Genomic DNA, 24512 nt, shown 5'->3' on the forward strand with positions numbered 1-24512 from the left:
TTATACAAAGAGTTATTAATAGTACTTTTCCTATATTTATCTGTGTGTGTGTGTGTGTGTGTGTGTGTGTGTGTGTGGTGCTGGGGATTGAACCCATGGCCTTGTGCATGCAGTGCAAGCACTCGACCAACTGAGCTACATTCTGAGTCCTATATTAATCTTTAATTATCATCATTAATTGGGTCACAGACTGGATTTCAGATGGAAAGTCATTTTATATTTTTCTATTCTACTTATGATTTAATGGGCAAATTCCTGTGGTTTTGTTTATTTGGTTTTTGTTTTTGTTTTCAGGGCACATTTACTGAAATTCCTGCCAGCAATATACGAAGAGTTATTGCCAAGAGGTTAACTGAATCTAAAAGTACTGTACCTCATGCATATGCTACTGCTGATTGTGACCTTGGAGCAGTTTTAAAAGTTAGACAAGATCTGGTCAAAGGTTAGTTAAGTTGAATTTACTTAATGCAATAAATACATGTGCTAACCTAACCATCATGGAATCCTTTATTTTTAAAATTCACATTTATGTAACTTTTAAATTCAGTTTCATAATCTAATTGCACTCCAGGTATATTTTAGTGCTAGAGTAAAGAATTGATTATGTTTCCTTATGTGTAATAAATTATTTCCGTAGCTTATTACATATTACATATTATTTATTATGAATAAATCACGGATGTGTTACCTTTGTGCAGAATAAGGATTTCTGTTGTGTGTTGCTTGTTACAGAATCTGTTTTGATACTTCAATAAGGTGCATTCGTTTGGCATGCAGTTGTTGAGTCCAGCTCTGTCCAGCACTCTAGCCCTGTAAACAGTGATATGGTTTGGTGGGCTGGGTATGTTGTTGGGTTTTTTGTTTTTTGTTTGTAAAAATTGACTTGATTTTTTAATACGCTTTTACTTACACATAGTTGAATGTTTTTGTAAGGACACATGCATGACTTGCTTAAGCTAGATGGTTGTTTTTATTTTGAATACTTTTTGATAATGACATCTGAGCAGAACATTTTTAGCAAGCTTAAAATTAAAATTAAAAATTGATTTAAAGAATATTTTGGTTGTAAATATATCTGTCATTCTTTTTTCACAAATTTTAATTTTATATTTCTTCAGAATGCTTTTTTAGGTTATTAAATTTGTAATGCTCCTCCCCAAAATCAACTAATAATGAAGTTGCCTGGAGACATGGATTTTTAGCGTGATGGTTTTAGTTCTCTTTCCAAACTTTTTCCTTTTGTTTTGTTTTCTTAAGTAGTAAAAGCAGAAATTCTTGATGTGGGGGAAAGCATTTAGTCTTTAACATTAAAAGTAAGTTTTATAGATGCTCTTTTATCAGATTGAGGAAATTTCTATTCCTCCTTTCCAGAGACATTGAATGTTGTTAGATGTTTTCTGTGCATCTTTTGATGTACTCTTTCTTTTTTCCTGTTGTTGTTGTTGACTGAACTTAACACGTGGAATGAATTGATAATCCACATATGAAACCATTCAGTCATTAACTTACTCATATTTTGTTTGATTTCATTTTCTAACATTTTCTTGAGAATCTTGCCTATGAGAAATACTTACGATGATCTCTCTGGGTTATCAGATTTATTAGATAGGTTGGGAAATGTTTCCTCCTTCTTCATTTTCTGGAAGAGTTTTGATAGGATTTGTATTTTTTAATTGTTGGACAGAAGCTGTGAAGCTGTCTAGGCCTGGGATCTTTTTTTTAAAACCAGATACAGAGATTTTGTTTTCAACGTTTTATATTAAATGTGTTTTAGGGATTGTATTTTTATCATTTATATGAGTTAGCAAATTTATTGGCATGAAGTTGTTCATGATAACATCTTATTATAACACCTCTTTGTAATCTGAAGTGATAACTTGTTTTCAATGTTAGTAATTTAAGTCTTCTCTTGCCTTCTTTGTCAGACTAGAGGTTTATCAATTTTCTTTGATTTTATTAACTTTCTCAGTTGTTTCTGTGATTTTAATTTCATTGATTTCTACTTTTACTAGCCACTCAAGAATACTTTGATTTGTATTTTTATAGAATATCCTTTTAATCTGTCCTTATATTTAAATAAGTTTCTTGCGATAGTATATGGTTGGTTCTTGCATTTTTTATGCAATTTTGCAATCTCTATTATAATTAAGGTGTTTAGACCATTCACATTTGATGTAATGGTTGGATTTAAATCTACTATTTTGTTCTTTGACTTTTAGTTGTTCTATCTTTTTTCACTTCTTATCTCCTTTTAGAGTCCCTTTTTTTATGATTGTATTTTATTTCTATTTTATTCCCCCCTACATTTCCTCTCTTTGAAATGGCTCCCTTAGAATTTACAATCTAATTATTTAACTTATCCCAGTCTGCCTTCAACTTTTATCACAATATTTTATGTTGAGCCTTACAACCATTTACTTACATTTTTTCTGTCCTGTATTTTGTGCTGTTATTGTCATCCTTTGTTTCTTTGTGTGGTGCCAGCATAGGATACATGTTTATTGATTTTTTTCCATAGCAAATCAACTCTCTTTCAAAAAGAGTTTTAAAATGGGGGGTGGGGGAGTATCTCTCTGTATATGCATAGTTTTTCCATTTCTGACAGTCTTCATTTCTTTGTATAACTCTAAAGTGCTATCTGCTATCATTCTTCCTCTCTATAAAGAATTTTCTTTAGATTGTTTTATGTTTAAATGTTATTTCAGTGGTATTAGGCACATTCATATTAAACACTTACTCCCCATCCCTCTCTTCTCCTAACTCCTGACAACCACCATTGTACTTTCTGGTTTTTTTTTTTTGGTACCAAGGATTGGACCCAGTAATGCTTAACCTCTGAGTCATATCCCCAGCCCTATTTTGTATTTTATTTAGAGACAGGGTCTCATTGAGTCGCTTAGCACCTCGCTTTTGCTGAGACTGGCTTTTGAACTCACAATCCTCCTGCCTCAGCCTCAGGAGCTGCTGAGATTATAGGCGTGACTGTGCCTAGTCCTGCTGTCTGAATTTGATTACTGTAAGCACCTCACATGAAGTGGAATCATAAAGTACTTGGTGTTTTACTGGCTTATCATTTTACTTAATGTAATGTTTTCAAGGTTCATTTTGAACTGGCACGGATCCAAATTTCCTTCCTTTTTTAAGCCATTGTATGTACCCAGTATATTTTGTTCATCCACTCATCTGTTGGTAAATACATGGATTGTTTCTACCTTTTGTTGTTGTGAATGGTGCTGCCATGAATGCACATATATCTCTGAGTTCCCACTTTTTAATCTTTTGGAAATGTCCCCCGTGGCAGAATTGCAGAAGAACCTGGTTGCCCAGGTATGGTTCACCATTTTGCATTCCTGTCAACAGTGTGTGTGAGGGTTCTAATTTCTTCCCATCCATACCAACGCTTGTTATTTTGTAATTTTTTTAGATTAAAATAGAATATCCTGGTGGATATATCACCTTCATTTTTGAAACGTAATTTTGCTAGGTATAAACTTTTGAGTTAAGGGTCTTTTGTTTCAAAACTTTTAAAGATATCATCCACTGTCCTCTGGCTTGCAAAATGTCTGCTGCTATTATTAATCTTTGTTCCCCTGTGTATGCTTTTACTGCTTCTTGTTTTCTTCAAGATTTTCTCTTTAGCAATTTGACTATTAAATACCTAGGATTTCTCCCCCACTTCATTATATTTATCCTTTTTGGATTTTTCTTGGCTTCTTGTTTATTGTCTTTAACCATAATTTTGGAAAATTTCCAGAATTATTAACTGTATCTTCTACTTTGTGTGTTTTCTCTTTGAGATTCAAGTTATAGTGTTAGACTGGATTGTCTGAAAGTGTTAGATGCTCTGTTCTTTTGGTGCACCGTTTTTTTCTTCATTATGCTTTGGTTTGGATAATTTTTATTTATGTAACTTGAAATTCACATTCTTTTCTCTGCTATGTTTAGTCTATAAAAGTTGACAAAAAAATATTATTTATGTTGATAGCATGTGTTTTTCTCCCTGGATTTCCACTTGGATGTTTTTCATAGTTTCCATCTCTGCTGATCTTCCCCGTCTGTTCATGTACATGGTGACACACTCTGTCTTACACACTCCCGTGCCCTGACAGTGGATAATCGTTTCCTGTGTTGGTCTCCTCAGAGCAGATTATCTGCCTTAGGCATTCGGTTCATCTCTTGGCTTTGTACCCTCAGCTCCCTAAAGGGCTCAGAAAAGTTAGGGTTTTGTAATTTATCCTGCTTTTTTCTCCACCCTGTTAGGGTGGGAACGACTTTCTTACAGCTTTCTACACTGTGACTAAAAGCAGGAGTGATAAGTCAGTTTGTATTCAGACTTTCAGCATTTCATATGAAGACAGACTGACTGCTGTTTAAAGGTAAAGGAACCAACGGAAGGCCATTCGATAGAAAGGGATACCTTTTGAAAAAAAAAAATTATAAAATAGATATTATTATTGCTGTGGGTATATACGTGACTGCATGACCAATGTAATTCTGCAACCTGTACACTCGGAAAAATGAGAAATTATATCCCATCTGATTCAAATGTATGATATGTCAAGATCATTGTACTGTCATGTATAACCAATTAAAACAAAACAAAACAAAAAAATTAACTATGGAAGCAGCCCTCATATCTCCAATCATACTTTCTTAGTCATAAATAATTTTCCTGTTTTCTTCCTGAGACAAGAATCAGTAATATTTCAATGGAGGTACAGATTAACTTAGTATCTTTACATAGTTTGATAAATTAAGGATTTTCTCATGAGTTTTCAGAGAACCCACATTATCTGTATTCCTCTTTCTTTTATAAGGTTATAATATCTGTAAAGTTTGTTCCACGTTTTACTTTTTTAACAACAATATGCCAACGAAAACATTTGTTTTTCATTATTAGTACATCATTACAAACTGTTTCCTATTCAGTAAGTGTCATTAGTGTTCAAAATTTCTATAATAACAACAAGTTAAAAACAGAAGAACTTGAGGAGAATCTCCTTTGTACATGTTAGAATTCAGATGCCTGTTAGCCATGTAGGTAGAAATAGCACATGAGACGTTAGATGTACAAGTCTGAAGATGCAAATAGCTTAGGATAGAAATAGTATTTGGAGGATTCAGCATCATATAAATGGTATCAAAACCATGAAACCAAAAGTTTCTGTTGGGTGATGCCAACATTAAAAGGAGGGGACTGAGTGAGTAGACAGTAAGAAGCCCACGAGAGAATGGTGACACAGGAAGTAGTAAGTGAAAGTGTTTCAAGGTGAAGAAATTGATCAACTCAAGAATGCTTACAACTGTTGGAATACGGTGAGGACAGAACTCCAGGTGAGAACTGTGGGCTTAACCAGTAGATTTGGGAGTCATCAGCAGCTAGGTGGCTGTAGAGTTTCACTCTATGCTTACAGAGAGTAGGTGAAGTGAGAAAGAGACTGGGGGAGCTGTGCGAGGAAGTGGAATGAACTCGTAAAACATGTGCATGTATTTTGAATTTTTCAGGCCAAATCTTTTGTGTGGTGTTACTATTAAAAGTCTCTGAACACTGAAAATTTATTTATATTTCTACTCCTAGAGGGGTTTTAAACAAACAAACCAGAATGTTCGTATGTTTCTGGGTATCCGAATTAGAAGAGCTATACTCTCATGGAGCCAACATTTACTATGACAGTTTGTCAGTATTTCAGTTCCTGGCAATTAATCTCTTTCTAAAATCTCCAGCATACTTCCGAAAAGAACGATTGTTCATATAAAATTTCATGATACTATAGTAAGAGGATATGTGTGTCTTGCCACATACCATTGACTAGATTTTTTTCTAGAATCTCTTGCAAGAAAGAATTGGGTGTGGTTTATGTTTTCCAACACCTTCATACCATTGCAAAAGCAGAGGTATAAAGCAAATACTTTAGCTCTGATCAGTTCTGTGGAAAGGGAGGGGACCTCAGCCTTATCTTAAAATCATTATGTATACTGGGAGGAAATAAATTCAAATGGATTCTCCATAAATCTAGACAGAGAGCCTCATTTTATTCATTGCACTAGGACCTGTGCCAACATTGCTTCATCTTTGGCATTTGCCATATCCTGTCGTGTTGAGTTTAAAAGAAGCTCTTGTTTAATATTGTAGCCATCCTAAATTCTTTTTACCCCCATTAGTAAGAAGTAATTTTTGAACATACCTTATAAATACATATAATTGTTTGTCTAAAGCATTTACATATACTGCTCTTCTATATAGTTAATATATTACAAAGCATGCACAGAATAAGGACATTTGAAGAGAAAGAGGAAAAAAAAGAATCATCTTGTAAACTTCCTGGTTACAAACAACATAGAGAGAACGTTTGTCTATTTAGAGATATGGGAGTTGGTTCCTTTCTTTCTAATTATAGTTGTTATATATCCTTAAACTTCTCGTGCATAATATCCAAGTACTTTTAAAAAATTGCAATAAAGATCTAGAAATGATATTATATGTGTGTGTGGCGGGGGGAGGGGTGCTGGGAATTGAATCAAAGGTTTTAAGCATGCTAGGCCTATATTCTATCTCTAAGATGCACCCTCAGTCCCTAGAAGTGACCTTTTACATTTATTCTTTATCTAGGAATCATATAAACATAAATTTTTCTCATTAGGGGAAATTTATTACTAAACCAGAAAATAAACATCTATGATATTTTTTATCATTGTTTGAGCAGTTCATTATTTACAAATTTGACATTATAAAGGTCAGTGGTAGAAGTTTTAATATGAATACTAATTTTAATGTTTATTTTTCTTTCAGATGACATTAAAGTGTCAGTAAATGACTTTATCATCAAGGCAGCAGCTGTTACTCTTAAAGTAAGTGACAAACCCCAAAATAATTTTGGCTTCTAAAATAGTCTCATGTCTTGAGATTTTTATAAAAAAGAATAAAACTCATTTTTAATAAAAATTTTATGATTTTATTGCTAGAAATATCCTATAATTTCATCTCACTCCCTTGTTTTACAGATGAAGAAATTGAAAATCAAAGGGGCTCACAAACTAATATTAGCAGTTTAAAGACCATTTAATCAACAAATACTAATTGAAGAACCGGGTATGGTGGTGCACACCTATAATCCCAGCTACTTGGGAGGCTGAGGCAGGAGGATCACAAGTTCAAGGCCAGTCTCAGAAACTTAGCAAGGCCCTAAAAAACTTAGTGATACTCTATCTCAAAATAAAAATAAAATAAATATGGCTCAGTGGTTAAAGGGTCCTGGGTTAAATCCCAAGTATCAAAAAACAAATACTAATTGAACCACTATCTTATGCTAAATATATTTTAAGCATTTAAGCATTGGAGAGTAATGAACAAAAGCCTATGTAGTTTCTGCTCTCATGGGTATGATATTCTAGAGGGGGTCCAGTAAACATGTCAGGTGGTGAAAATGTTAAGGAGAAAAAGAAAGCAGGGTAAAGAGCCAAAATACTAGGTGCTGTTTTTTAAGAGTTAAGGAAAGCCTCTCTAGCAAGGCTACAGATAACAGAGGTAGGAATCAACAAAAGTGGGGGAATGAGCAAAATAGGTATGTGGTGGAAGAGCACTCCAGACAAGGGAGTAGCAACCCAGAGGCTCCGAGGACTGGGTTGTGTTATCCAGAGTCACAGCCCTGAGGGTGTAATGAGGGTGTAGTATGTCAAGAGTGGACAGAGTGGAGAGAGTTTTAAAGAAGCAAAAAAGAAGGATTCAAAGGGAAACCAAAGGCCTCCTTGAGGCCTTCTCAGCTGTGGTGAAGACTAGTGCTTTTATTATGAATGAGAAAGATGCTTTTGGAAGTTTTAAGCAAAGGACTAATGTGATCAGACTTACTTTTAAAGGTGGGGTGCCGCTCTGGTCATGTGTGGCTGTAGCCAGTGAGGAGGCAGCAGAAGATGACTGTGGCTCCAACTCGGGGTAGCAGTGGAGCTGCAGTGAAGGGAGGTTTTGGCTACATTTCTGAAGTAGAGCCAACGGCACTTACTAATGGATTTGATATGGGACATGGGAGAAAAAATAAGGAGTTCTTTTCAAGCAGTGGGAGGGGTAGACTTACTCCATTACTAAGACTGGGAAAACTGGGAGAGAAGCAAGTTTGAGGTAGGGAGTCTCTAGTTTACTTTTGGGTGTGTTAAGTTTGAGGAGCCTAATAGGTGTTGCAGTGTAAATAGCAGGAAGACAGGTGGAGTGGAGGTGGCTGGCTGGAGATGTAATCTAGAGCCCAGCTTCCTGCCTTCCCACTCAATGCCATTTTCCATCCTGCCTTCTCTCTGTAATAAGACTGTTTTCTAAGTTGCTACTTGTTTAATAACGTATTTGAATTGCACTTAAAATGGATCCATTTTTATTTCTTAAAAAATACAATAATGGAGAACTTTGAAGACAAGCCTTTTCAACACTTTTTTTTTAATGTCATATGGCTTTTCTCTTAACCAAATATTTTGAACTATAGTAATGACTTTTTTAATCACGAATCATTTTTATACTCCCTAAAAATGACTCTCTAGTGGTCATTAGCTGTTTGCTAATGTTTCTTTTGTATATCAGAAACTATAAGTAATTGTGATTTAAATTTTATACTAGCTTTGTCAGGTCTTTCTTTTATTTGTTTACTCTGTGCTCATTTCAATAAAGATTTTTATTTCTTTAAGTTTTCTAGAACTCACCAGTGAAATTTTGAACCTAGTTCTATTTTGAAGAGGGCATCCTGGCTGTTTTTCTATGTTTTTCCTCTATAGTTATTGATCTCTTTAACTTTTAATTTTATCTTAAACCAATTATTAAAACTTGTATGTTCCCAGAAAAATCAACTTTTGCATCTATATTCTCAAGCTTTTTAACTTAGCATCATTTAAATTTATTTCTTATAATTATTTAAATGTCCTCATTGTCCGAAGCTATTTGAAACTCTGTATTGCTTCTATAATTGCATGTTTTGTGTTTTCAGTTTATTTTATTTTGCATTTTTTCCTTTATTTTCTTAGCCTCATTTTGGTTACAAATATTTGGGTAGAAAACTGAATGTGTAATTCATTTTAATTCTATTTTTATTAACAAGGCTTAAGATTATAATAAATTTTGCTTTGACTGCAACTTAGACCGTGTCCCATGGTTTTTTATTACATAATTTCCTAATTGAATTTATTTGCCAGATAGTCTTCATTTGTGAGGGGATTTTGATTTGGCTTGGGTTTTAGTTTTACTTTAGTGTTGTCAGAATTTTAAAATCTTACAGGGGTTTGAACCTCATTTTTTATTCTTTTGACATTATCTCATTGTTGAATGAATGAATGATCTGAGCCTTAAAAGGTGGAGAAATGTAAAGAGCAATGAAGGAATGATGGGAAGGCCATCCTGAAATGTGCACAAGCCCAGCAAGGCAGTGAGAGGTTGGACCAAGAGAGAATTCATCTTAGGGAAGTCATCACAAGTAAAATGACATCAGTACAGTGGAATCAAAATTGTGCACCGCCGTTCTTAAATGGCATAGTGAACAGCTTGGATCTTATTCTGTAGAAAGCAAAGAGTTTTGGGGGTGAGGGCTGGGGTTGTGGCTCACTGGCACAGCACTTACTGACATGTATGGGGCCCTGGGTTTGATTCTCAGCACCACATATAAATAACTAAAATAAATATCTGTTGACAACTAAAAATACATTTTAAAAAAAGAATTTTGGGGATGAGAAATTAGCTTTTTATGTCTATTTTCATTTCTCTCTCATCTTGTGATATTTGACAACAATGCACTGTTTCCACGCATACAGTCATCCCAACTGTTTTTCCCTCCATCTTTCAATATAGTTGTTTATATGTTAAATGTGTACATGCTCATATGTAGTATGTATCTTATGAAGCTTAGGAAACCTCTTTAAATTGGGTAGTCATTTATTGAGGGTTTGCCAATATATACTCCAGAGCTGTGCTAAAAAGTCAGGCTTCCTTTATGCCAAAGGAATGTAGTTGAATATCACTAACCCTTTCTGCTCCCTTCTCCCCCTCAAGGTCATATTGCGTATCATGAGGCAGGAAGCATAATGATCATTAACTGCCTTCTGGCAATTAGTTTTAATAAAGGAAACCCTTTTTTAGCCATGATGTAAAAAGATCAGAACATACACCATCAGGATTTCCTCAAGCTTGCTTCAAAAAATTTGTGTTTAATTATTTTTCTTAAACATAAATAATAAACAACATAGAGATTGGAACCATGTTATGTATTTTCTTCTATCCAACTATATTCACTTTGGAAAATAGATAAAATGTTAATTATTTTTCTGTAACCACCTCAGTCTAAAGTTTTAATAACATGTTTTTTTCTACTTCCAGCAAATGCCAGGAGTAAATGTAAGCTGGGATGGAGAGGGCCCAAAGCAACTGCCCTCTATTGACATTTCAGTGGCTGTGGCAACAGATAAAGGTTTGATTACACCAATCATAAAAGATGCTGCTGCTAAAGGTATACAGGAAATTGCTGACTCTGTAAAGGTATGTCATAACAAATACTATGCTTTCAAATTGTTAGCAGATCCTTTCACTTAATTCCTTTCCAATAAAGTCTTAACATTCTGGTTACACCGTAATTTGTGGGGGAGGGGATATTTCAAATGATTCTCATCTGTGTATTATAAACGTTTAAGTGTTTATTCAGATATGACCCAATTTAAGAAAATTTAATAATCAAAAACTCAGAAGTAAAATATAGATAAATAAGAAGGCTACTTTATTAAAAAGTTCCAGATACAAGCTTTATTTCACAGAATCCAGAATTCAATTTAGAATTCAATTCTAAAGATGCTGCTTAAGATAGTATTAGGTTATTTAAAGTTGAAATAAAGCTGAAACTACATTTCTATGAAATAATCATAGCCAGACCTCAGTATTAACAATATTCCATTCGTAAAGTTTATTTTATTCATTTCCTCTTTAAAATTGAGACCAGTAAAAGTACTTAGCATTCCAGAAGCAAGGTACTTTGTTTTTCCTATATCTTGAAAAGCAGTTTTCTTTTTTAGCTTCAATGTGGATTTCACTAAAAATCTTGTTGAATAAGCAGGAATACAGGCAGTAGGTCAGCCTTTACAGCCTCAGTAATTTGCAAGGGTATTTCTTGGCCGAAGTATCATAGGTCTTGAAGTGTATATATTGAAATCTTCAGGTTCATTTGAGTAGCTGATTTATTTTCTTTTTCCATCTAGTAAGGACCTATTATATGTAGAACAAGTTATAAGATGAATAAAAAGAAGATAAGACTTATTTGGTGAGCTGACAGTATAAATGTGTAAGACTCTTTGACCAAAATAAATAAGTGGATGGAAGTTTATTTTGGTTTTAAATGCATACCCCTAAATGTTGAGCTTACTTGAATTTTAGACTTAGATGTAATTAAAGGTAAACTCAATGTAGTTGATATTTTAAGGTGCTTTTTTCCTCTTTTGAAGATTTGCAGAGTATGTGTGCATGGGTGAAAATGCAACTTTTTCTTAATTGAAGGGTCATATTAATTTGTCCAAGTCAAAAGTCTAAGGAATAGATTGATTTACTGAGACATTGTACAGTGATCTCCCTTTATCCCACATGGGAATGTATTCCAGTGGATGCATGAAACAACCCTAAATATGCTGGGGTTTTTTTTCCTATACCAACATACCCATGATAAAGTTTAATTTATAAATTAAGCATGGTAAAAGATTAACAACTAATAATGAAGTAGAATAGTTACAATAGTATATTATAATAAAATGGCCAGCATCACTATTCTTGCCCCTAGGGCTTCCATTTTTCAGTAAAATAAGAATTATTTGAATATAAGCACTGTGATACTGGGACAGTTGATCTAGTACCAAGATAAGCTGAGTGACTGGTGGGGAGGTACATATATGTAGTGTACATGTACTAGACAAAGGGATGATTCATACCCTGGACAGGATGGTTGGTTCAAGATTTTATCCTGCTATTCAGAACAGCAGACAGTTGAAAACTTACTGTTTATGTCTCAATTTTCCATTTAGTAATTGTAGACTGAAGTTGACCATGGGTAACTAACTGAAGCTGTGGAAAGTGAATTAGCAGATACAGGGGCTGTATACATGCCTTTTATTCATCAAAGTTTCTCAGGAGTACTGAGAATACATGCATTTCAATGTTGTTGTGAAGTTCAAATGAGATTAAGTGTTGATTACACGTGAAGTATAAGGTACTATCTAAATGTTAGTTACCGACCTTAACAATAGACCTAGGATTTACGTTTATATTCATTAGATTTTATTTATTTTTTTAACAGAGAATTTTTTAATATTTATTTTTTAGTTTTCGGTGGACACAACATCTTTATTTTATTTTTATGTGGTGCTGAGGATCAAAACCAGCAACCCGCTCATGCCAGGCGAGTGTGCTACCGCTTGAGCCACATCCCAAGCCCTTCATTAGATTTTTAAAAATGAACCATGTGTATGGTTTCTTTGTTTCTGGGCAATGTAGCAGTTTAGCAACTGTAATATGTAAAACAGTTATGTCAGCATTCTCTTTCCTTGAGTCCTGAAAGAGCCTAAGTTTTAGAGGTAGTAAGGCACTCTGAGCAGCCTCCAGCGGGGCCTGACTGCAGTGGGAAGGCAGTCGGAACCTTTGGAATGTAATGGTCCCTGGTAGTCCTTGAGCATTTCCTGGTACTTGGCACCTCTAAGGCTTGCTAAGCTTTGAGTACTCCTCTGTGCTTTCCATTCTACCTGCTTCTTTCCACCCTGCTGTCTGTGATCAACATTCCTCCCTTGATCCTCTGATGTGCCAGGCACTGGGCTCAGTATTTCATTTAATCCCATTAGCCCAGGGTGATGTAATGGTAGCAGTAAGGATTTATTTAAACCTAGCCAGTTTGATCCTAGATCTCGTCCTTAATCACCTCTACACCGTACTACCTCTCTCTCTTTCTTCTTGCTGTTTACTTTCTTTTTTATTTATTTACTTTCCCAATTCTCCTTGTTTGGCACCACTTTTTCTTTCTCTTGCTCCTAGTTGCCAAATAATTGGATTTGATTGGTCTACCCCATACATTCTTGTATGGAGCACTTTTGCTGGTCATGTCTCATGCCAGGTCCGTGGATCACATGGTGCAAAAGCATAACAAACTTTATCCATATAATCACCCCTGGTTCCATTCAGGAATAAGGAGGCTTGGAGAAACCCTGAGGCTTTTCATGAGAAGCAGGCACCATGCTTGGTATATTAGCATAGCAGTTCTTTAGTGTACAGAGCGAGAGACCTGATTTTTTCCAAAATTAGCTTCTTGCTGAAATGGTTTAGAAGATATAAACATGATTTTTTAAAAAATAAATAAATTTTGGGTGGTATTATTATAACTATGGCTTCAAAACTATGTGTTTTTTATGTCTTTTTCACAAGGATAATGTTCATTTAGCTGCTGTGAAATAGCAGTCATTAAAAAGCATTTATGCAACAATTAGAAACCTTCAGCATATGTTTGTGTCTATATGCATGTGCATGTGAATGTGTCTCTTTCAATATATGAATTAGAGTTTATATTAGAAACCTAGAGAGAGAGAGAGTGTCTATATGCATGTGTCTGTTTTAATATATGAACTAGAGTTTATATTAGAAACCTAAAAAGAGAGAGAGAGTGTGTGAGTGTGTGTGTGTGTCCTTCATATCCAATAAAGATTTGGGCTCAATGCAAATCAAGCAAGATCATAATGGAATCTGTCCTGCTCTGCAGAAAACAGCATCTGCCTGGGTATCCAAGTATAGCTGCATTTTTTCTTTCAGTAATAATTGCACTCTCCTGTGCTTTGGTGTTTCTCAATGAACTTATTTAAAAAATTTTTTTCAATAAAAATTTTGTTGATAATTTTTGAAGAGTTTGTAGATCTGTGGATCCCTCATTAAAGACACCTGTGCTACCTGTGCAATTTTTGACCATCAGTAACTGCAGGTGCCAGCCAAGTTCAACTGTGTAATTCCATGAATAAAGTAACATAATAGAAAGCCCTAGATCCCATGCTAAGTTTAATTCTTCATTAATTGTAAAGGTTTAAAAGGCAGAGACAAAGTTTACCTCATAAGGACCCAGTGAATTTTTTTGAATGAATTAGCAAAGGTTATGAACTATTGTAGAAATATTTGCTAGCCTCTTTTCCTTTCAACTGGATTCTTCAGGTAACATGTACTTAGTTTTAAAATTCACATTCCCAGGAGATCCCAGTTAGAATTACAAATTTTCAGAATCAGCAGACTTTATACATATTTTGGTCTCTTATTAAAGTTCATTGACAGATATAACCTGCTGATAGATGATCTACAGAGACTTGTATACAGAGATATGATAAATTGTGGTATAAAGGTGTATTAAGAATTGTAATGCAAAAAAATAATAATAATAATAATAATAGAGCTCATGTAAAAATAAATAAATAAATTATTTATTTATTTAATCCTGCCTGGTAATTCAGTGGGATCTGTTGAGATCATCTGCCTTTAAAAAAAAAAAAAAAAAGTCTTTCAAAGTTCATGTGATACATGTTTGTTCAAATCATGTGCATATTATATTGCTTAAAGCCCAAAGATAATATGTTTGTAAATTGTTCTAATGTTCCAAGCATTATACAAGCCAAAGCTTATCTTCATTTTCACTTTAAATTCATGTAGAATTATAAGTAACTCTATCCAAATTTCTAATTGTTTCAGTTGGCAGTAAGTCACAATAATGTGTTGATCGCTTTTGGACTTAAGTTGTTTGTGATTTAAAATTAAATAGTTCTCAACTGTGATTGTAATAGTATTACATGTTGGTTAAGTAATACAAAGTATTAAGTAAGCCCCAAATTTATTTCATCTATCCAAATGACTGACTTTACTTTTTTTTTCTACCCTTCCCCTCATTAATTAATTATTAATTTTTGTGTATAATGACTCAACCTCTGCCCTTTGCTTTTGAAGCATTGAGAAATAAAGGTTGACAGAACTACAGTTAATTTCAAGTGCAAGTGAGAGGAAACTTTAACTAGTTTTCTAAATGCCTGTGTCATCTGGCATTTCCCTCAGTTTTTAGAAATCAGTATAAAAAGTGTGATGTGAAACTAGTAATTTTTACATTCCTTGTGACTGGTTCATTCACCTATGGTTTCCAGAACTTAAAAAAAGCCATTCTCTGAGGTGTACTATAATTCCACTTCTGAAAATTTATCTGCAATAGTTCAGAAGAAATCAGTGAACCAAATTATAACATAGGAAAATGATTAAGTAAATTTTGGCAGATGCATTGTTTAGAATTTTTGTCTTACAAGGAAAATTTTTGTGTATATAGAAGATACTGAAACATTATGCATATTATTGATGTACAGGGTTATTTGAAAAAAAAAATTAAGGACTTGCTGAACTTTAGCTCCTTGGGTTATCTGTAACTTGTATTACAGATAATACAAAATTGTATTAAAGAAAAGTATATATATCTAACATGTTGTAAAGTTGTGGAAGTAAAGGTAAGAGTGTAGCCTGTACAAATATTACAAGTGACATGATTAAATATATAACATTCTTTTGTTGTCATGCTTCATTTTTGTTTTTCTCAGGCATTATCAAAGAAAGCAAGAGATGGAAAATTGTTACCTGAAGAATACCAAGGAGGATCTTTTAGGTAAGATTTAAATTCTTAATTATCAGTAGTATCAAAGTAATAGATATAAATTATGAAGTCCATGTCAACCTGTTTTATTTATTTATCTGAAACATTTTTTTAATTTAAGCAAAATATTACATAATTTATTTAGATAACTGAATATATAAAAATATTTTTTAGACTAGTCATGTTATAAGAACCTATTAGCATTGAACTAAGCATTCTTTTGAATGGACAGTGACCAGCACGAAATGACATTCAGGTTCTTAAAATCTTATTTTAAATAATGAACTTTTATTTTAAATGAATTTATAAATACAATACATTTATAAACCTCAGCTATTTTCTTTCTATTTATGATCTCTGTGTTAGTTACTATCAGCTGTATTTTTAAATGTCTCATACAGTAAAATGCACTGAGCATACCTTGAATATTTTATAAAGTAAAGAAACTTGAGTAATCACCCAAAGAAAGATAGAAAACATCACTAATATCCTAGAAGCCTCCTTTTATCACCCCCCTCCCCAAAGGTAACCACTGTGCTGGTTTTGGGTTTTATGTAAATGCTATGTATTCTTTATTGCCTGATGTTATTTTTTTTTTCCACTCATCACTAATGTCTGAGAGATTCACCAGATTGTTATGTGAAGCAGCCATTTATTCATTATTGTAGAATATAGCATACTGTTGTATAAAAGTGCTAGTGTCCATTTTACTCTTGATAAGTATTATGTTTCCAGATTAGTACTATTGAAAATAATGATACAATGGGTGTTCTTACTAATGTATTATGGTAACTATATGACATTTTTTGCTTTATATACACTATGGACCCAAAGGTAGAATTCTTGAATTAAAAGCTTTAATAGATACTGCCAAATAATTTTCCAAAATGGTTATACAAATTTATACTTCCTTCAGCAGTACTTCAGAATTCCCAGTGCTCTACATTCTTGCCAACATTTTAATGTTAGCTTTTAAATTTTAATGATTCTTTTAGGGTGTAGTGGTGCTCTTTATTGTCAGGGAAGTGCCAGTTAATAAGGTTGAGTACTTTTGCATTTTTCAGCCATTTGGGTATCTTGTAACTCATCAGATAAAGTGCTGTTGAAGTCTTGCATCCAGATTTGAAAGTTATTTGTAGGAGTTATTGTTATTTCCAGATACACAGGCCTTTGTAGGATAGGTACTAATTCAGATACCTTTTCCCATGTGGCTTGCCTTTTGTCTTCCTTGGTGATTTTTTTTTTTTAATATTAATGATTTTCTGAATTTTAATGATTTCTACTGATCAGTTTTTTGTTTGTTTGTTTGTTTGGCACTATTTATTTTGTTGGGAACTTTTTGCCTGACCAATAGTCATGAAGTTAATTCTTCTATGTGGTCATTGTGAAGCACTCTATTTTTACTTTTCACATGTAGATCATAGTCATCTGAAATTGGATTTTTACATGATAATGAAGTAGAAGTCAGGGTTTTCTTTACCTCCCTCATATGGATATTAATTGAACCCAACATATATTGAAATTTAATTTGTCCTCCATAGCATTGAGAACATGACTATGTATGTATTGGTATGCTTAATTATTGTGTTTTCTGTCTCTTGTTCTGTTATAACTAAACTATAATAGCTTTGATATATGTTCAGGAAAATTTTTCAATTTTTTTTACTCTTAAGATTGTCTTTTCTAGCTTTTCATATTCCAAATAAATTTTAAAATCAATTTGACATATTTTATACATACATACAGCACACATGTACATACTCCCCACCCTGGTCATATTTTGATTCCATTAACTCTTGACTGACTGCAGGAAAATTATCATCTTCCAAGTATTAAGTCTTGTTGAGTTTTCTGAGTCCTTTCAGTTATGTTTTATAATTTTCTTTGTAGAGATCTCATGTTATTTCATTAAATTTATTTCTTGATATTTGATATTTAATACCATTATAAATGGCAATTTTTTCAATTTCATTATCTAATCATTGTAACATATATAATTATGATGTTTTTATCTAGTGACTTAAATTCACTTATTAATAATTTATCTTTAGAACCTTCAATTTTCCATGTACATAATCAAGTTTTAGCGATTCCTTTTTTTTTTTTTTCTAGTATTTATACCTTTTCTTTTTCTTGCCATATTTCACTGCCTAGGACCTCCAGTTCAATGCTAAATGTTTGATAATAGATATAATGTTCACATGCGTGCTGATACATATCCTTTAGTCTTTGAATAGCTCAATAGAAGGTTCAGTAGCACAGGTACTGTTTTTTAGTAAAATAAAAAAAGATGCTTCAAGGAAAACATTTTGGCTGCATACGCACCACCTTCTGTTGCCTTTTCCCTCTCTAGTATTTCCAACCTGGGGATGTTCGGCATCGATGAATTCACTGCAGTGATCAACCCTCCACAGGCCTGCATTTTAGCTGTTGGGAGATTCCGACCTGTCCTCAAGCTCACTGAAGATGAAGAGGGGAATGCCAAACTGCAGCAGCACCAACTCATAACAGTCACAATGTCAAGTGACAGTCGAGTGGTCGATGACGAACTGGCTACCAAGTTTCTAGAAAGTTTTAAAGCAAACCTAGAGAATCCTATCCGGCTTGCCTAATCCTCTAAATCAAGAGGCTAATTGAAGAGCTGTTACCAAGAAAATAATTAAGTATTTAAGTATGAAAGAAAGTAAATGTTATTTATTTAAGGGGAAAGCATTTGATCCAAGTTGTCTTTATTTTCAATTTGGGTTTATTGTTGTAGAAATAAGTAGAGATAAACTGTTCCTAATAAAGGAAAAAGAACATTACTTAGCCAGATCCATTTTTAACCTCTGGTGCTGTACAGAAGGGGTCTTAAACTAGATAAAAATCATAGTTTACGTTTGGCTCATTTGAACATTTTGGGATATTTTAGAATGTACAATATGTTGTACATTCGAAAATAACATTCTGCCTTAGTTGTGTTGGAGTTAGAAGTAGTCTTCAAAGAGATTTCTGCTGAGTTAGCAGTGGGACCTCTTTTTTACAAACACTGATGTAGATATACTTGAACAATTTAATATGTACAGAAGTTTTTTCTGCATAGTAGTAAATAAATAAGGATCACACTGTATCAGGGGTTGTGGCAACATTATTAAATTTTTGATGTATATAAAGCCATAAGTGTTTTAGCCATATATGTTTCTATCAGTCTTATTTTTCACTTCTGTAACACTGTGAACTTTTAAGAAGATAAAAGGCACAAAAATGGAGAAAGAGAAACTAAAAACGTTGGTTGATTCCGTGAAAGACCTTTCTTCATTTAAACTTTCATAAGTAAATGCTCGCCTTCATGCTGAGTTGAAATATATTTAAATAAATTGTTGTCTCCTACCATACACTTTAAGTTAATATTGACTTAAACATAAATGTTGTTTCTTAGTACATTTTAATCAAGTTTGTATTGTGCAATAAAATGTGAGAAAGTATAAAAATTTCTATTTTACTTTGAATATTAGGACATAGAAGTCTAAGTAAAACCTTGAAGTAGACTAGTAAGTTCTCAAGAACATATTATAAGGAATTCTACAGGAGGAAAGGAGGAATTGAAATAGTATGATATTAGAAAAGTAGCTGATAAGGAATGTAAAACTTTGGAAAGAGTAGAAGAGAATACTCAAGAAGAACAGATGCATTATAAATGTTAGAAGAGCTTCTCTGGTTTGGCAACTCTGCTCTGCTGGTGAGATAACTGTATTTAAATTGGATGGTAATGAATGGTAATTTAATTCACCAGTCACAGAAAGGCTCCCACTAGTATCTGCTGGCATAAATCACCAGAAGAAAGACTGTATGGTACAAGTTACATTAGGTATGACATGATGAACTATTAAGACCTAACAGAAGAGTCTTCTAAAATAATTAGTGCCTCAGTGTATCAATTGCTAAGAAAATCCTTAATTTAGTTACTCAATTTTAATAGCCATTTTTAAAAATAGTCTTTGAAACTTTTGTCATTAACTTTCTGAAATTTGTAACCAAATGCAATTTTCAAAATGACTTTTATAAATTACATTATTTTCAAGGTCAGTTTTTTGTCATCGTTGGTTTGGTGTGGCGTTTTGTTGGTTCTGAGGATATGACCTATGGGTGCTTTACCACTGAGCCACATCCCCAGCTCTTTTTGTGTTTCTGATTGATTGTGAGACAAGGTCTTGCCAAGTTGCTGAGACTGGCCTTGACCTTGCAATCATCTTGTCTCAGCCTCCTGAGTCAATGGAATTACAGGCATGTGCCACTGCACCCAGCTCAAGAGTCAGTTTTGCAGAAATTATTTGGAGGGATTATTTTTTTTCCTGGTTGTTTTGAGCATTACAGCATGAAACATGAAACAGCTTTGACTTGGAGTTCTGTTTTCCATGGACTAATGTCCATAAACAGAGTGTACCATTTCCCTGTAGTTGAGATGGGTGGTGATGCCCACCTCAACCTGTCTTGTAGAACTATTGTGAACTGCACACACATGTGGTATCAGGTGAAGACATTTTAATTCTTTGTGGACAACACAGCTGGTCTGTTCATGTAACCAGTAAAAAGAATTTGATTACAGTGTAACATCAAAGAATAATGCTGGTTTGAGAAAGGAATATGTGTACTTGATTTGGACTGTGCGTGCAGCAGCAAGTCCCTTCCACATTATACTGATTTAGTTCTAATATAGGTATCACACAGCAAGGATAAGGCTGGGAATGTAACCCAGGGGTAGAGCATTGGCTTAGTGCCCATGAGGCCCTGGGTTCAATCCCTGGCACTGCAAAAACAAAAACAAAACACAGAAAAGATAGAAAAATGAAATGCTGTAACTATCTTCCTTGTTTCCTATTTAAACAGGAAATGACTGAGATATTTCTAAGGAAAAGCCACACACATTCCAGCTAACACTTAGGCATGAAAATACCCATGATTATTGGGATTTATCAGTCTGCTTTTCCCTAATTGCAATTTCTAGTTAATATTTTTTTATTCATTGTTTTGTGCTAGATTAAAATCATGAATCCTGCTGACCAGACTTTTACTTAAAACACCCCAAGACATTTTTATGTACCATTAGAAAGGTATTTTATAAAATGTCAAATGGAACTTCTATTTTTAGATTATCTTCTTTTTTAAGCTTTGGACTTAATTTCACAATAAATTGTATAGACCAGCCATGTGGCCATTATGTGGAAAGTAAACCTTGTTTTCTACTATTTCATTGACAGATAGGTGGTGCTGTGAGTTAATGTATATTATAGTGAGAATATGCAAGAAGAATTACAATGGCACTTAAATCTTAGTTCCCAAGGAAAATGTGTCCTCATTACACATTGCATCCTGATGGGTTTTATCTCAGGTAAAGCAAAATGAAAGAATCAAGTGTGCTCTGGGTAAGAATTAGCCATTAATTTAAACATGATGTTTTTAATGGGAAGCTTTGGATTTTTGAAGAAGGAAGTAACAATTCAGAGTTTAAAATTTTTCAAGATTCATCCAGCCTTAATATGCAATTTTTGTAAAAATGGGGAGAGAACACCGGTCAGCAGGAATTTGCTAGAAGTTTTTGCTCTGGTGAAAGCAGTCACTGATTAAGATCTGCTATAGGTCAGTGTCTTTAAAGAGGGATGCTGTGGTGTGCTGTGAACACATGGGCTGGGTGTATTTGATCAGACAGTACAGCAGCAGTGGTGTCCTTTCCTGTCCAAAGCAGAGCCCCCCTTGGCTCACATTTGCCAATATCAAAAAGAGTAAGCTGATAAGTTACGTATAGCAGATGATATTTCAGTTGACATTTAAACTTTTTGTCATTAGAAAAAGCAATCGTTTTTTCAATGAAGTCATTTTAAATAGTTGGGGTTTTTTTTAATTTTTTTCTAGTGTCTAATGGTGTTGGGAGATGGAAACAGGGCTAGAGGGAAAGTATGATTTGTCTACTATTACAATATTGAAGACACCATTTAATTGAAATTATAGTAAACAGATGCATTTTGAAATATGACTATTAGCCTCTTTCAGTAGCGGCTTTTTTTGTTTCTTTGATTATGTAAAGTTTAATATTATACTTGATATCATTGCCTCATCATCAGCCTGCTAAGGAATGCTATGTATCAGGAGTTACAGGATAGTAATAAATTATCATCATTCCCAATAGAATTACTTACTTAAATCTTAAGATTTTCTTTTCTTCCCAAGTTTGTATACTCATAAATCAAGAGGATTTTAATTTCAGCTTTACCTATAAATTGTTGTGCTCTTGGCAAAAACCTTATTTCTATATTTTGACCTATAAAATGAAGATACGAGGAAGAGTCATTGTACTGGTAGCTTATCCTGTTTAATTGCCTCCATTCTCTGTGGGAGGTATATTCTGTTTTGCAATGATACACCTCCTTCATAGAATGTCAGAGATTACACACATATACTCGGAGGTTACACAAATGGGCCAAAGCTCACAGGTTCCACAACTGGGGTTTGAGTTCAGTTCTGTGGTACAAAAGGTCAAATTGCCATGCTGCAAAATGTAGCTTTCTGAGCTGTGATACTGCAGGTGAGATGGTTCTACTGAAGGTCTTGTTCTTCAGTGATAACACTAGTATGTTTATTACATGACCACACCTTCATATTTTCTTTCTCTTTCTGATGAAAGTGTATAAGAAGTACTAAGGGGTTTTTGTTGTTTTCATTATAAACAACTATTATTAATCTGAAATGCTAAAGTTAAGTGCTTTGACTCATACTCTTTTTTTTTTTTCTAATTTTTTTTTTAAGTTGTCGATGGTCCTTTGCCTCACACATACTAGGCAAGTGCTCTACCACTGAGCCACAACCCCAGCCCCTTATACTTTTAATGGAAGGCTTAGAAAAATAGAAGCTAAAAAAATAAATGAGTGTTATAATGCCTATAAGAATTAATATATAGAACATTTTACCTTTTGTAAATAGTTTTGAATCTGGTCCAAGTTCAAAGCTAAAAGTTAACATCTTTTATTTCAGAGATTCCAGGCTTCTATTAACTGTTAGCATCCTCTCAATCAGGACCAATGGGTGATGGCAGAGAAGTTCATTGGGTTGCCTAGGCCAGATTTGTCCATGATCACCAAGCAAACAGGGAGCCAGTCTCCAGGACACAAGAGACGCTCAGCTAGTGTACTGGAATTTAGATGCCACTGAGGGTGGGAGTCTGGAACACATGGTGTCTATATTAGGGACATGGGAAGGTGATCATCACGCTAATTGAGGCTGCTATTCTGGACTCAAAGTAGGGCCAGATCATCACTAGGTGTTCTACAGCTGCAGACCAGCTATGCATGAACAGAACTATCAGTGTCTTCCACTGAGGAAGCTGAACAGTGTGCTTGCTATAAAGGAGAAATGTTTTTTTAAATGGTCTTTATTGTAGTAGAACTGGCCTCAAAGGGTATTTTTTAATCTTCAAGAAATTAAGTTAATAACTGGCACAAGAGATTGTCAGAACATGGGAAGTAAAGTGTACATTTCATTATTTAGAATAAGAAGAAATATTAAGACATTTTGTATAGCAAACCATGGTAGACCTCTTTTGTGGGTAGAAGTCTGTCCAGTTACAGGTATTGAGAAAATATTGTCACTCCATTTCAAATAAATTACCTGATTTGCTGGAAGAGGCATTTATTTTTAAATAAAATATTAAAAGACATTCATTCAACAAATGTGAACACCTATTGTACATAGCTAAGAGCCCTTAACTGCAATCGGCTTAAACTAGATAAAGGATATTTATGTGCTTGAATACATTTCAACAATAGACTTCACAGAGGAGGTGACATTTTTTAATTCCTTTTATTTTTTAAATACATGATAGCAGAATGCATCACAATTCTTATTACACATATAGAACACAATTTTTTATATCTCTATATAAAGTATGTTCGCACCAATTTGTGTCTTCATACATGTACTTTGGATAATGATGTCCATCACATTCCACCATCATTGCTAACCCCCTGGCCCCTCCCTTCTCCCCCTCTATGCCCTATCTAGAGTTCCTCTATTCTTCCTATACTCCCTCTCCTTACCCCACTATGAGTCAATCACCTTATATCAGAAAACATTTGCCATGTGTTTTTTGGGGGAATTGGCTAACTTCACTTAGCATTATCTTCTCCAACTGCATCCATTTACCTGTAAATGCCATGATTTTATTCTCTTTTATTGCTGAGTAATATTCCATTGTGTATATATACCACAGTTTCTTTGTCCATTCATTTACTGAAAGTCAACTAGGTTGGTTCTACAATTTAGCTATTGTGAATTGTGCTGCTATAAACATTGATGTGGCTGTGTCCCTGTAGTATGCTGGGAGAGGGATAGCTGGGTTAAATGGTGGTTCCATTCCAAGTTTTCCAAGGAATCTCTATACTGCTTCCCATATTGGCTGCACCAGTTTGCAGTCCCACCAGCAATGTATGACTGTACCTTTTTCCCTACATCCTCACCAACACTCATTATTGTTTGTCTTCATAATAGCTGCCATTCTGACTGGAGTGAGATTGTATCTTGGAGTAGTTTTGATTTGCATTTCTCTAATTGCTAGATATGATGAACATTTTTTCATATATTTGTTGATTGATTGTATATCCTCTTTTGAGAAGTCCTTGGCCCATTTACTGATTGGATTATTTGTTTTTCTAGTGTTTAGCTTTTTGAGTTCTTTATATCCCCTAGAGATTAGTGCTCTATCTGATGTGTAAGGGGTAAAAATTTGCTCCCAAGATGTAGAGAAGGTAACATTTTAACCCATGTTTTTAAATTGCTATTAAAACCAACTCCCATCCTATTTTTGTTATTGTTGTTCTGATTTCAGTAACCAAATTTTGG

At 34.0% G+C, this 24512-nt stretch overlaps 1 protein-coding gene across 1 annotated transcript in view; it reads left to right on the forward strand.

The window, feature by feature from the left end:
* Positions 1–24471, forward strand: part of Pdhx (pyruvate dehydrogenase complex component X) — a 69744-nt gene extending 45273 nt beyond the window's left edge. Inside the window, exons 7-11 of the mRNA XM_076847042.2 lie at positions 295–442; positions 6791–6849; positions 10340–10498; positions 15592–15656; positions 17998–24471. Of these exons, the coding sequence (XP_076703157.1) occupies positions 295–442; positions 6791–6849; positions 10340–10498; positions 15592–15656; positions 17998–18256 (690 nt within the window). The 3' untranslated portion in view covers positions 18257–24471. The remainder of the gene's footprint in view (positions 1–294; positions 443–6790; positions 6850–10339; positions 10499–15591; positions 15657–17997) is intronic.
* Positions 24472–24512: the final 41 nt, after the last annotated feature.

The sequence above is a fragment of the Callospermophilus lateralis genome, chromosome 2 (genome assembly GCF_048772815.1).
Source record: "Callospermophilus lateralis isolate mCalLat2 chromosome 2, mCalLat2.hap1, whole genome shotgun sequence".
Lineage (NCBI taxonomy): Eukaryota > Metazoa > Chordata > Mammalia > Rodentia > Sciuridae > Callospermophilus > Callospermophilus lateralis.